Raw genomic sequence first — 12,273 nt, forward strand, 5'->3', positions numbered from 1 at the left:
TATCACTTGTGGCAGCAAGGGATCCTCAGACCAAACAAAAATTAAGTTTTTTGAGTCTAGAAACAAAAGGTCACCTGATAGCAGCTTCAGAAGAGAGATCTCTGAAGGGTGAGTGGCTCCTGTTTAAATGTTTTTTAATGTTCAACATTTAGCAGGGGATACATCTTTATTCTACTCCCTTAATGGGAATATTCCATTCAACAGAAACAAAAGCTCTGGCATATCTGTTAATATCATGGTGATTTTAACTGTGCAGAGAAACACCCAGCAGTGTTTCTCATCCTGGATGATGCAAGAGTTGCTATGGCCATTACATGTATTTACCATGGTTTGCTTTCCCCTTTAAAATGAAGCTGTGCTGTAAGATTGGAGCTGGTTATTTAGGAAATATCTTGGAACTGCATTGAAAGCAACTGGCTTGTTAAGGCTTCTCACTAAAATAAAGTGTGTAAAAAGAATGCCCATTAATAACTACTGGTGGCTAACATCATTAAACTAGCCTTGAGTTTACATACTAGATTTCCAAGCTCAGGTGCAAGCATTGAGCCGTTTTATCCTCACAGAGGTTTTAAATTTGTTTGGTTTCTGTAAACACACATCTCCCAAATTGTACCTCTGGAAAAGCCACTCCCTGTCTGACTTCACCTTGTCAGAAACACAATCTCTTCAAGTACAATTTATGCAGTAGAAAATTGGAATGAGAAGCACCAAAACTACCTCTTGTCTTTAAAAAAAGATTTTTATTTCTGTTTTTAAATAGCTTGACAAAACCCATCCATTGGTACTCTGAGTTCAAATGTAAACAGTTACAATACATTACTGCTGTGTATTGATTTTGCACATGAACCTATTTGCAGTGACAATCCATAAGACAAGGCAAACTGAAATGCACTGTACCAAGATGTACTAACTGAAAATACTCCAAAGACTGATGTGTAACTCCCTCCTGTGGTGTGAGTGAGCAGCTTCACCCTCAACAGCTCCTGGCAGCTTGGGGAGCACTCCTGATATTCCAAAGCCTCTCTTCAGGTTTCAAGTCTACTGTGGAAACTTCTCTGCCAAGTTAAAAGTGTCACAATACATTTTTAAAATACATACAAAGTTGTAAACATCTTTCTCTGGAACAAAAAAATAAATGGTTTGTGCCAGCCTTCTCCACCTCCCACATTGCAATAAAAAATAATAATTAAAAAAATAGGGCCAAAGACCAAGGCCATAGACTGAAATTGTTGTGCAGGGATGACATCACAGTTTACAGGAAGTACTGAGTATCAGCATAAAATTAGTCAGCATCAGGTAGCAGAACACCTTTTCAAGAAATGGTTTCACTCAACTTCAAGTGATGAATCAGGCACTGAATATTGGATTTCCTTACTTTTAAGAACAAAAGCCTAAATTACATTTAGGTATTATTTTTTATAATAGCTAAAATTGACTACAAACAGAAAATGAAGCACTGATACTTTTGCAAGTTTGGGTTTTGACCACTTTTGCTGTCAGGTTTATAGCATTCTTCCATGAAGAAGGAAAGGAATTTGCAAAACAGACTATACATATATAGAGATCACACAAATAAAATGGACCTTTTCAAGGCAGATTTTCTTTGTGGAAGTCCCTCTGGTCATTTTCTAAAATGTTTTAGCTTTTAAATTGATTTCATCATTAACTATGAAATAACCATCTTAGTCTGAATCTTGTATCACTACTTCCAAAAATACTAAGATAATTGAGATTTTGGGATGCAGTAGAGGATTAATTTCAAAGTACAATAGGATTTGCTCTTACCAGTGCAGGCTGGTAAAGGATAGCATTATTCTAGCACTTCTGAAGTTATTACTCTTGTTTTCACACTGTCAGGAGATTGATATCTATGACCTTGTAATTTAAGCATGACAGTTGATCATAAATATCAGTACTTTTATAGGCAACATTTGGTTTATTTTAAAGTTCTAGCAAGTGCAGCTCTTCCTTGAGGATTAGAGGCTCTGCAGTCTAAAAAGGCTTCTCCCCCCACCCCCAGTTACTGGTTGTAACAGAAACAAGTGGCAGAACACATTTTATTCTGTGCACTTTTCGGGGGAAAAAAAAAGGTTTCAAAATATTCACCTACTCTTTAATGTACTCTTCAATTTTTTGAAAAGTTACACTAAGTTCTAACCTTAATGTGTTTTATAAGCCCCAGATTCTAGCTGCAATTCTCAGCTGTCAGAGGTACCACATAGTCGAATTAAATACTGGATTTTAATTGAAGCAGCTGTTTTGAAGAGGAAAAAAGCAGAAATATGTCACATTGACTACACACTGCTCTGTCAGTAATACCACCTGTCATACACCCTGATGAGAGACTATGGACTCTTACATTTCTACATGGTTTCTGTCAATTTGTTGTGCATAATTAATTGCAGGACAATGTTTCTGAGGTGGAACAAAATATCAGCATATGCTTATGCTGAGAAATTATAGGGAGAGAAATATGTGCATGACCAGGCCATAAAAACAAAAGGAGCAACCAGACAATAAGATTATATATTAGGAGAGTACATACAGGCTTGCTTCTTCCAAAAATTAAATGTGTATACCTATAAGGGGCAAAGGTGGAGAGAAGGAGAAAGGAAGCAAACTTTGGCAAAGTTTAAGAAAGTGCTGTCTTTACAGTCCTAATAATAACTTAAAAAAAAAAAAAAAAAGAGAAATAAACCACAAACAAACAACAAACCACCAAACCTCAAACAACAACACTGAAAAAGCAGAAGGTTAAAAAATGTCTACAGCTGGAACTGTCCCCTGGTCAGGATGATGCAGACACAATAGCTGAGATTGCACTGGCTAAAAACCACATGGAGAAGAAACAGCACCATCTCTACTGCATTTTGCACTGTCAGAAAGTAAAGAAGCATTTGCATAAGCATCCCAACATCATACTGTGGTAAAACAATTTTTATCTACATGCAGAGCTCTGTGCACACATTTAAAAGTATATTTTCTTTTCATAGCAGTACACCACATAGTAAATTTTCACTCAAGTGTAACTAGTAGGAAATTCACTTAATATTGAGTATTTTCTTATTTCTTTTCTAATGGCAGAAATAAAACTTTGCTATGTAGTGCAGGAAGGATCTGGACACTAATCAATGAAATTTCAGATAGCACAAGTTGTTTAGTAGAACCCTGACATTTTGCTTAGAAATAACCTCTTCCTAGAGAAGGATGAGAGACAAAAATACAGAAATATGAAGGCAACTCTTGGTTGAGTATAAAGGTCCCTTACCCCTACTAAGAATGTTATTTTTCTGTACTGTAATAATCATCTGAGACAGTCCTAACAGCACATTAACTCAGGAAAGTTTTCCACACTGGACACAGTGAAGCCATGAAACTCCACACAAACCAATTCTTGGCCAAGACACCTTCCATCATTTGAGACGAGTTAATATCAAAACATCTGTAGGAAGAGAACAGTGGCCTAAACCACATAGTGTTAGATTTATCTATAGTTTCAAAGGATGGATGCCATCCTTCAGGTTCCTTATTCTCCCTCCAGACAGGAAAAGCCATTGAAACATTGCCTCAGTCAGGGCAGCAGTTCTGTTAGTGCCAGAACAGCGCTTTCAATCCATGGCCTCCCCAGGCTTAAAGTGCAGTCTGTTACATGAGATTTTAACATACCAAACTATGCTTTATTTGAATTTCAGAAGGAATGTTCAAGTTAAAATTACCTTTTAGGTTTTAAGCAATAAAATTCAAGGCAAGGTACATAAACTATCTTAAAATGGATTGAATCCACTTATTTAAGTATTCTTTGTATCTTATGGTCAATATACATATAATACACAACAAACATCCATCATTTCACTTAGCTGTATTGTATTTAAAGTGATCCTGTAATAAGTAATGAAAGGCCACACATTCAAACAAGAATTTGCTTAAAACAGGACTGTATTAGCTGGACTGTGACATGTAACACAATTCAATATTCCAAGATCTCCTCCTCCATAGGCTCATCATTGATAAGGAGAAAACCCTTGGCACTCTGCTGTACACACATTTAAATTCTAGTTTATTGGTGGTGTCTCTCATGTTTCATTTCCTCCACTTTGAAATCACCATGAGAAAAAGGTGCATTAAAAACTGTGGTTTTATGCCTTTAGCTACTCCTCTTGCCTATTAACCTGACAATCTCACCTCCAAGTTCTTGTACAGAACTGTGGTTCCCAAAACACGTCGTTCCCAAATGACACACAGCAGAGAATGTTCCAGGCCAAGCAGTCAGCTGTACAAACAAGGTCTCAGGTAACAACTGCAGGTACAGCTGTGCCAATGGATCCTTTGTACAGGAAGTCCAAGCACTCAAGTTTTGGGTGCAGAACTGTGTTTGTGCACATTTTAAAGTAAGGCTCACCATACATGGAGGGTATGGCTGTACCTGTGGAGCTGCATAGAGATTAATATGGAGTTGCACAACGTTGTCTTTAGCAATCAAGGCAGCTTAAACAAGCTCCAACCCCTCCCAGCCTTCATTCTTCTACCCTCAACTCTGCCAAGTGTTTTCTGGGTCAAGATACAGGCAGACAGCAGCTTAACACCGTGACTCCAAGCCACAGACATCTGGGGAAGTGTCTGTTTCTGGTGTTCTGGGATGTCAGATCCACATCACTTCAGGAATCTTGAACCTCTGCAACACCACGTGCTAACCTGTGTTAATACCACTCACTGCAAGGCTGATAAATTACAGCAGTGGAGATGAGAGTGGATGGCTTGACTGAGAGGGAACTGCTGCTGTCAGAGTAATTACTTATGATACATAATCCACTATTATTTTGGGACTTTCAGTCACTTTGTGACAGGTGATTGCATGGTCAAAAGTCTACAAGTTAAGCAATCATTTAAAAGCACACCAGGGAAAAGTTATTTTCTAAACGAAAGTAAGTGGCTTTTCATCTCTTTTAGTATCCAAAAGAAACAATCAGCCAATGGGGATCATGAAAACACAATGTATCACTTAACATAAAAAGTAATATATCTTATTTTCAGCACTCAAATAAGATTTAAAAATTTCAGCACTTCTCTCCCTAAGACTCATAATCAGCATCTTATCTTCATAATCAAGGACTTCTCTACATGTGTGCTAACAGTTCAATAACCACCACACTGGAAAGTACTGGCTTTCCAGCTAAGTTCAGTTCAAACCAAGTACAACATCACTTCTTCTCTTTCCAAGATGAAGCAAGACCAGCTGGCAAAAAGGATACCCAAAATGGATGTGTGAACCACTTTACTCCACATTAAGTCCTCACTTTTAAGTCAGAGTCAAGGGGAAGCTGAAAATGCATCCTAACCCTCACACCAATACCTCCCTCTTGATGTGAGCCTTCAGAGCACATTAAGCTGATCTACAGCAATGCCCCTGCTGAGGATTTTGGACATCAAAGTTTGACCTACTGCAGGATGAGTTTCTCCACTGAAGTGCCACCAGGAGCCTATTCCTCAAAATTCTATTCACCAGCAGCTCTATGGATTCCAGCATCCTTGCCCTGTTCTTTGGCAAACCTGTCCCAAAGCCAAAGCCAACAGGCCCAGAAGCTGTTACTGTACTTCAGTAATAACAATCACTCTTTCAAGGAAAAAGAATTGTTTTAGAAAGTTGTTTACAGTGTCTGTTGTAGCACAATAAAGCTCACAAGGCATTGTTAAATTAGAGCAGTACCATCCTTGGAAAGAACACTGCTGACAATTATGCTGTATTGAAGACCACCCTCCCAACAGCTTTCCAGTTCAAAGTGTTTTAAGGACTGATACATCAGCTGCTGTTGGTTCAGAGCAGGAATTCAATTCTACAAGAAACAAGTTTCATTGGAAATGGGTATAAATAGTAGTAGCCAGAACACTCCACTAGTACAAACTCTATAGAAAACAAAGGATCTGTGCTAATCAAATCCGGTTCTAGTTTAGTGTTATCAGCAGACCTGCAGAAGTCCCAGATCTGAAAATTATGAAGTTCTTTACACTCAGATGCAGCTATTCCTTCAAAAAAAAAAGTCTTCCATCAGCCCGTTTAACTAGCAATTATACAACTATAGTTTTTGCTTCAGCTAATTCTCACTAAAACCCGAACTGTAACCTTGTCTCTTATTTTCTGCTAATATTAAAAATAGTCGTTATTCAAACCTCAGTACTTTTTTACCTTCACTACTGCATACCAGAGACCTGCTAGTGCAAAAGCTAGCACAGAGATTACTAGCTGTATGATGTGAAAATTATTAGTCACATACTGTATATTCATAAGCATTTGCTCATATCCAAGTGTTTGCTCTGAAGATACAAGGTTTAAGCAACAAGGGAAAACACATGGTTTCTGGTTGTTTGAGAGTCCCATAGCAGAGTTGTTCAGAGAGGCAACCAGATTAGAACAGGAATCAGGAAGTCCACCAAGCTCCAATACTTTAAAAAATACAAACTGCAATTCATTCTCTTTGCTACTGCTCATTTCTAATTCCAGAAACCACAGGTTTTTATTATACTGCAAATTTCCCAGCCAGAATTGTGCAAAACATACAAAGATGTCTCCTGGGCAGCCTGAGCTGAAGTCTCCAGAGATGCTCCAAGCTTCTTCCAGCCAGCCTGTTACTGAACTGCCACCAATGCAGTGAGAAGCCCTATGGAGATTGTCTTTCCCAGGAGAAAAATGCAGATGAAATGAATCCTTCCAAGGAGCAGCTGCACTTGAGTTCGTCCCTGCTGATTCACTGAAGCTCAGAGGCATTTCCTTGCCAACAGAAGACAGAGGTATAGTATTAAAGAGAGAAAAATTCCTGGTGTTATGTAATTCTTGTGAACTGCTACTATGATTTTGAGAACTGTCCAACATGGAATGCACATGTGTCAGATGAGCTGCTGGCTTGTGGTGATCTGGGCCACTGTCACATACTCGTTTCTGGGTAAAATCTTCTTTCTTCATAGTCCTAGAGCACACGAGCACAGCTTTGATGCTTCACAACAGGCTGGATTTGAACAAGAGTGACTGACTCTAGTTGCAGCATACAGCAGAAGCAGCACACCAAGTCACAAGTCAATGGATCTCAATATGGACCTAAAGAGAAAGAATGCAGGAAGTTATTACACTGCTAACCCAGTTTCCTGGTTCCCAGTGTACTGAACCAAAAACAATTAACAATCTTTCACATAAAGAATAAGCCAGCTACAGAAAGTAACAGTTGTCCCAGCAGACAAGTCTCCCTACAGGCTGCTTGAGCACATCCAGAGGGGTAGGAAGTGTGCCCAAACACCAGCTGCCCGTCTATAGTTTCAGTTTAATCTGCTACAAGCTCTCTTTTGGTGACAGGCATGAAAGTGAGTCAGCAAAGGAGCAGCCAGAGAGATTCGCTGTGTAACAGCAGCATTTCCCTTCACCAGTGGACAGGCTGGGGCTGATTAGAGGCTTAACATGGAAGGTTACTATTAAAGTAATCCTTAATTAATTAAGTAAACAGAAGTGCAAGCTGAAATCAGGCACACAACACTGGAAATCAACAAAAGCTTCCCGGAGGGAACAGGTCAGACTGGCTGGCCCAGCACAGTTAGCGGGAATCAGCTGTAGCACAAAGGAGAGCTGGTGGTGTTCCAGGAGGGCCATTCTGTACCAACACTGATAACCAGCAAAGGCAAGGCTTTTTCAGCTGCCAGGGTTACCAAGCTACGTGTACAACTCCTGGCCATCTGGCTCATTTTCAAGCTTCAGAATTTTAGGGCAAATCGCAACAACAAAAATAGGAGATGCCACATTTTGACCTCTTCCCATTTCAAATTACCTTTTACAAGTAACAAACCCTAACCAGACTTGTTTTTCAGGCCTTGGCCACTGGCCAGATGTCAAAATTTTCATTACAGCTATGTTTACGAGGAGAAAGAGTGTCTGATCCTGGCTAGAACAGATGTTTGTAGCAACAGTGCACAGCCTGTTCCTGCTGCCAGTTAAGGTAAAAGTAAATCTTTTATTTCATCACAAAAACAATGAAACTCCAACCCTACAACAGGTCAAAGCTGTGTTAGAGTTCCAAGTTTTGTAGAAACAGGCTCAAAACAGGAGAGATACAAATTCAATCTGAAGCATCTTCTTCATGCAATAACATTGATATTTAAAACTGTGCATTTTCCGTGCTGCAACTGTTCTTGATTTCAAAAAAAAACCAATCAACCGAGGAAGGAAATTGTTTTCTCTGCTCCTTACAAGGTGTCAGGACCGTGCTATCAAAGTGCACATATTCACGATTTATTCCCAGTATTTAAGTCAGCCATGGCTTAGGCAAAGGCACAGCAGAGCGGCGGGTTTGCTGCTGACGCGCAGAGCGAGCAGCCCAGCGGGGCACTCGCCCCCGGCCACCGGCAAGGGCAAAGCTCCGGGGCTGCGTCCGTGCCGAGCCAAGCGACGCTGCCCGGTGACACGGGGCAGGCACAGCCCCCGCCCCGCCGCACCGACGGGCGCTCCTTCGGGGGCGCTCCGCCGTTACCGGGGAGCGGCTGCGAACCGCCCCCGGGCCCGGCCGGTGACACCGGGACACGAGCCCGGCCCGGCCCCCCCGCCCACCTGCAGCCGCACGTTGAGCATCATGGAGGCGACGATGTAGAGGTAGGGGAAGTTGATGCGGAGCTTCCAGGCCAGGTCGAAGAAGATGAGGAGGGTCCTGGTGAGCCCCTTGCAGAACACGCCGTAGGACCTGGCCGCGGCCGACTGGGAGAGCCTGGCAGCGAGTGCGGACAGAGCCGCCGCCATAAACACGCCCCCGCTCCCGCGGCCGCGCCGCGCCCGGGCGCCGCCGCCGCCTCCCCGCGCTGCGCGTGCCCGCCGGGCGGGGCGCGCGGCCGCGCGTCAGCACCGCGCGTGCGCCGGCCGGGCCGGGCCGGGCTGCCGCAGCGCGCGGCTCTGCTGGATGCGCATGCGCGGGAGGCGGGCGGGGCGGGCCGTTGGAACGGGAGCGGCCCCGCCCTCACGCGCCGCCCCTCGGCCCGGCCGCCGGTGCCGGTGCTGGTGCCGGTGCCGGTGTGATGCTTGTGGGGCCGGCACGGCCCTCATCGAGTCCCGCTGCTGGCCCTGCACAGGGCAGTCCCCAGGAGTCCCGCTGTGGGCCTGAGAGCGTTGTCCGGACACTTTCTGTCAGGTTTGGTGCTGTAGCCGCCTCCCTGGGGAGCCGTTCCAGCCCCGCCGCCCGCTTGAGCGATGTTCTGCTGCTGACACCCAGCTTTAACCTCCCCTGGGTTACCGTAAATCAGCTTGTTTTGTGAGGGCCTGAGCCAGGTGTGCTCTCGGGCCTGCTCAGTGACACCTGCACTGATGGATGTCGTAGAACGATAGAAGGGTTTGGGTTGGAAGGGCCTTCCAGGGCCCCCAGTCCCATCCAGGAACACCTTGCACTGTCCCAGGTTGTTCAAACCCATCCGGCCTGGCCTTGGTCACTGCCAGGGCTGGGACAGCCACGGCTTCTCTGGCAGCCCGTGCCACGGCCTCACCTCCCTCACACGGGGAATTTTCTCCTAACATCTAAACCCACTCTCTTTCAGTGTGAAATGTCAACGATGGTTTCTGGGTTTGGATGCATTTTTTTGTTATTTTGTTGTTTACGCTGCCATGTGATAAATGAGCCAGCTACTGTCACAAGGAAATGCTTACTTTGCCTTTCAAGCCAATATTTGAGTTACATAATGAATTAAAAATACACTGTTCACATCTGGGTTACACACAAAATTTTAAAACCATTTTGCAAAGATTTCCTAGGAAGGTCTTTGAGATAAATTACCATCATGACACTTTTCAAGTAGGCAAAAATGTCCCAACAGATGAACAGTTGAGCAATATCAGTTTTGGACATGGCCCCATTTTTTTTGCCCTAGAACTGTTCTTTTACAGTTTCCATTCAATCGACTTTCAGTAACTGAAATGAAACAGAAAAATCAATACATTGACCTAAACTTCTTATAAAATACTATTTTATTGACACAGAATCGAGCTGATAGAGAAAGAATCATTCCAGAGCAGGACATTTAGCAGCTTTACATTACTAATTGGAAAACCATGTAGGATGCACAAAGGTTAAATCAGGAAGCAGATTAACTTTATATTTACCAGTAGATGTCTGCCAGTGTCATTAGTTCTGGCTCCTGTTGCACATTGCAACATGAGTGACACAGTATCGATTTTCAGATCTTGATTAAGAGTAAATTACTTTCTACACTAAAATAGGCAATATAATTACTAAATTAGGTCATAATAACAAGTTAGCATCAGTATTTATTTGGATCTAATTATTTCATTAAATGGTGAGATTGATAAAACACTCTTTAGCTTTCCAACAAAGAAATTAGCAGATAATGCAATTGAATACCAATTGAAGAGATTTACCAGATTTTGTCACTTGAAGATTTGGAAATTAGCTAATTATTTTGATAGTGAAACTAAACCTCAAAGGCATCCCACACTTCCTCTTTTGATTTCAGCTCTGTCATGGTGGTAAAATCATTTTCAATTTAGCTAAAACACTGATTACTTTATTATGCAGAAACCAAAACTATTGACATGCAATTTGCAGCTGTAGAGATCATTTCCCATCACTTTAATGCCATCATCTCACTTTTCCTTCTCAGCCCTGATTTGTGTTTTTCTGTTGCATCAGAGAACATCTTTATCTTCTCTAAACTGTTCATGTTCTATTTCATTTTACCTAAAATTTTTTGTCAGGTATTCAGATATTCCTCTATTCAAAGAAAAAATGTTGTGAGTCAACATTATTGAGTTGTTACATTTTTCAAAGCATCCCCTTAAGCTTTCTCAGTGTATATCCATAATATTTAGTGGTTTAGGTTTATGAAAAAATTCCTTTTTTTGGCCCTGCAGCATGACACAGAACAATCCTTGTCCTTGAGGTCAGGTCTCCAAGAACTAAAAATGACACAGATAAACTGTGAGCAGTGAGTGTGCAAATGAGACAGAGTTTAGGGTTATTCATGCTTACAGTTCTTTCTTTCTGGTGCCTTTTATATCCACTGCTATGTCAGCAAAAATTGCATTAACTGATTGCAAAAGCCTGAGTTCAAACAGGCACTTGGAAGAGGAGAAAAGACAAATATTTCAGATTGAATAGAATGAAAGTTCAGTTGAAAAAAAAAAAAAAAAAAAAAAAAAAACACCAGAGAATTCCAACAAACCCCTTCTTGTGAGTGGGGATTTCAGGAAAGGAAATTTGTCATCAGGTGGTGTCCTGTCTGCTGCCACCCTGCCTTCCTTCCCAGCAGTGACCTGCCAGGACACTCCCAGGCACCCTCAGAGATTTATTGTCCCTGGTGACAAAAGCACTGAGTTTGTGATGCCATTTGAGAGCCCTCCCTCTCCAAAACCTCTCAGAAAATGCCACAACCCACTGGGCTGGCACAAGAGGACATGTGCAAGTGACAGTGACACACAGGAGAGGGCACTGGCAGCAGGGACAGCTCCCACACCAGCTGCTGGGTTATAGCAGTGTTACACACAGAAACACAGGGACAGGTATTTTTAATCAGCTTATTACAGGTTCTCACAATAATTCAAAATACCCAAGTGCCAGCAGTAAGCAGAAATATCCAGAAATACCCCAAAATACCCAGCTGGATCTCTGGGTAAAACAGAAGGTGGTTGATGTATGTCACTGTTACCCTAGAGTGTTTTACAAACAGAACAATTTTGTAATTTTTATATTTAGGAAGTGGGGAGTAAATCAAATACCTTATTTTGAGAAGTTTTCCTCTTCACCAAAATTGTAACTTTGCAGCTTATCAGTATCAAATCACTGGGGGAAAAACACTGTAGGTTTTCATACAATTTGTATATTCTATTTATGCCAAAATAAGCTATTTTGTATTTATTTATTATATCTATCACTCTTAAAAGTTCTTCAGGATTTCCACAAATGGTGCCAGTGAGTAATAGACTAGAATATATAATCACTTTTTAATAATTGTCTTATTTCTGTAATAAATGTGCATTTCTGTTTCAAGTGTTGACCATACTATGTGATGAACCCCTGATTTTAATTTCTGGCTTTGATCTCATGTGCTATTTGTCTGGTTTTTGTCTTGCTCTGCACAGCCAGAGAAGCTGTTCAGCTGGGATGTGAGTCACAGCTGTGACAGGAGGAAGTGGGCTTCTTCCCATTCCATCTGTTCTCAGACAAACCAACCACACGAGCTTTGGTCCTTTTTTAGGTCCCAGCCCTTCTGAAGTCCATAAGCTTGTCTGCAAGTCTGGAGCAA

General features: G+C 41.9%; 1 protein-coding gene across 1 annotated transcript; it reads right to left on the reverse strand.

The window, feature by feature from the left end:
- Positions 1 to 725: 725 nt before the first annotated feature.
- On the reverse strand, positions 726 to 8,787 carry LOC134426663 (small integral membrane protein 10-like protein 2A). The gene is made up of 2 exons (XM_063171869.1): positions 8,582 to 8,787; positions 726 to 7,087 (listed from the first exon to the last, which is right to left on the reverse strand). The coding sequence occupies exons 1-2, from the start codon at positions 8,765 to 8,767 to the stop codon at positions 7,067 to 7,069; spliced, it is 207 nt and encodes a 68-aa protein (XP_063027939.1). The 5' UTR covers positions 8,768 to 8,787; the 3' UTR covers positions 726 to 7,066.
- Positions 8,788 to 12,273: the final 3,486 nt, after the last annotated feature.

This window comes from Melospiza melodia, chromosome 18, assembly GCF_035770615.1.
Source record: "Melospiza melodia melodia isolate bMelMel2 chromosome 18, bMelMel2.pri, whole genome shotgun sequence".
NCBI classification, from domain to species: domain Eukaryota; kingdom Metazoa; phylum Chordata; class Aves; order Passeriformes; family Passerellidae; genus Melospiza; species Melospiza melodia.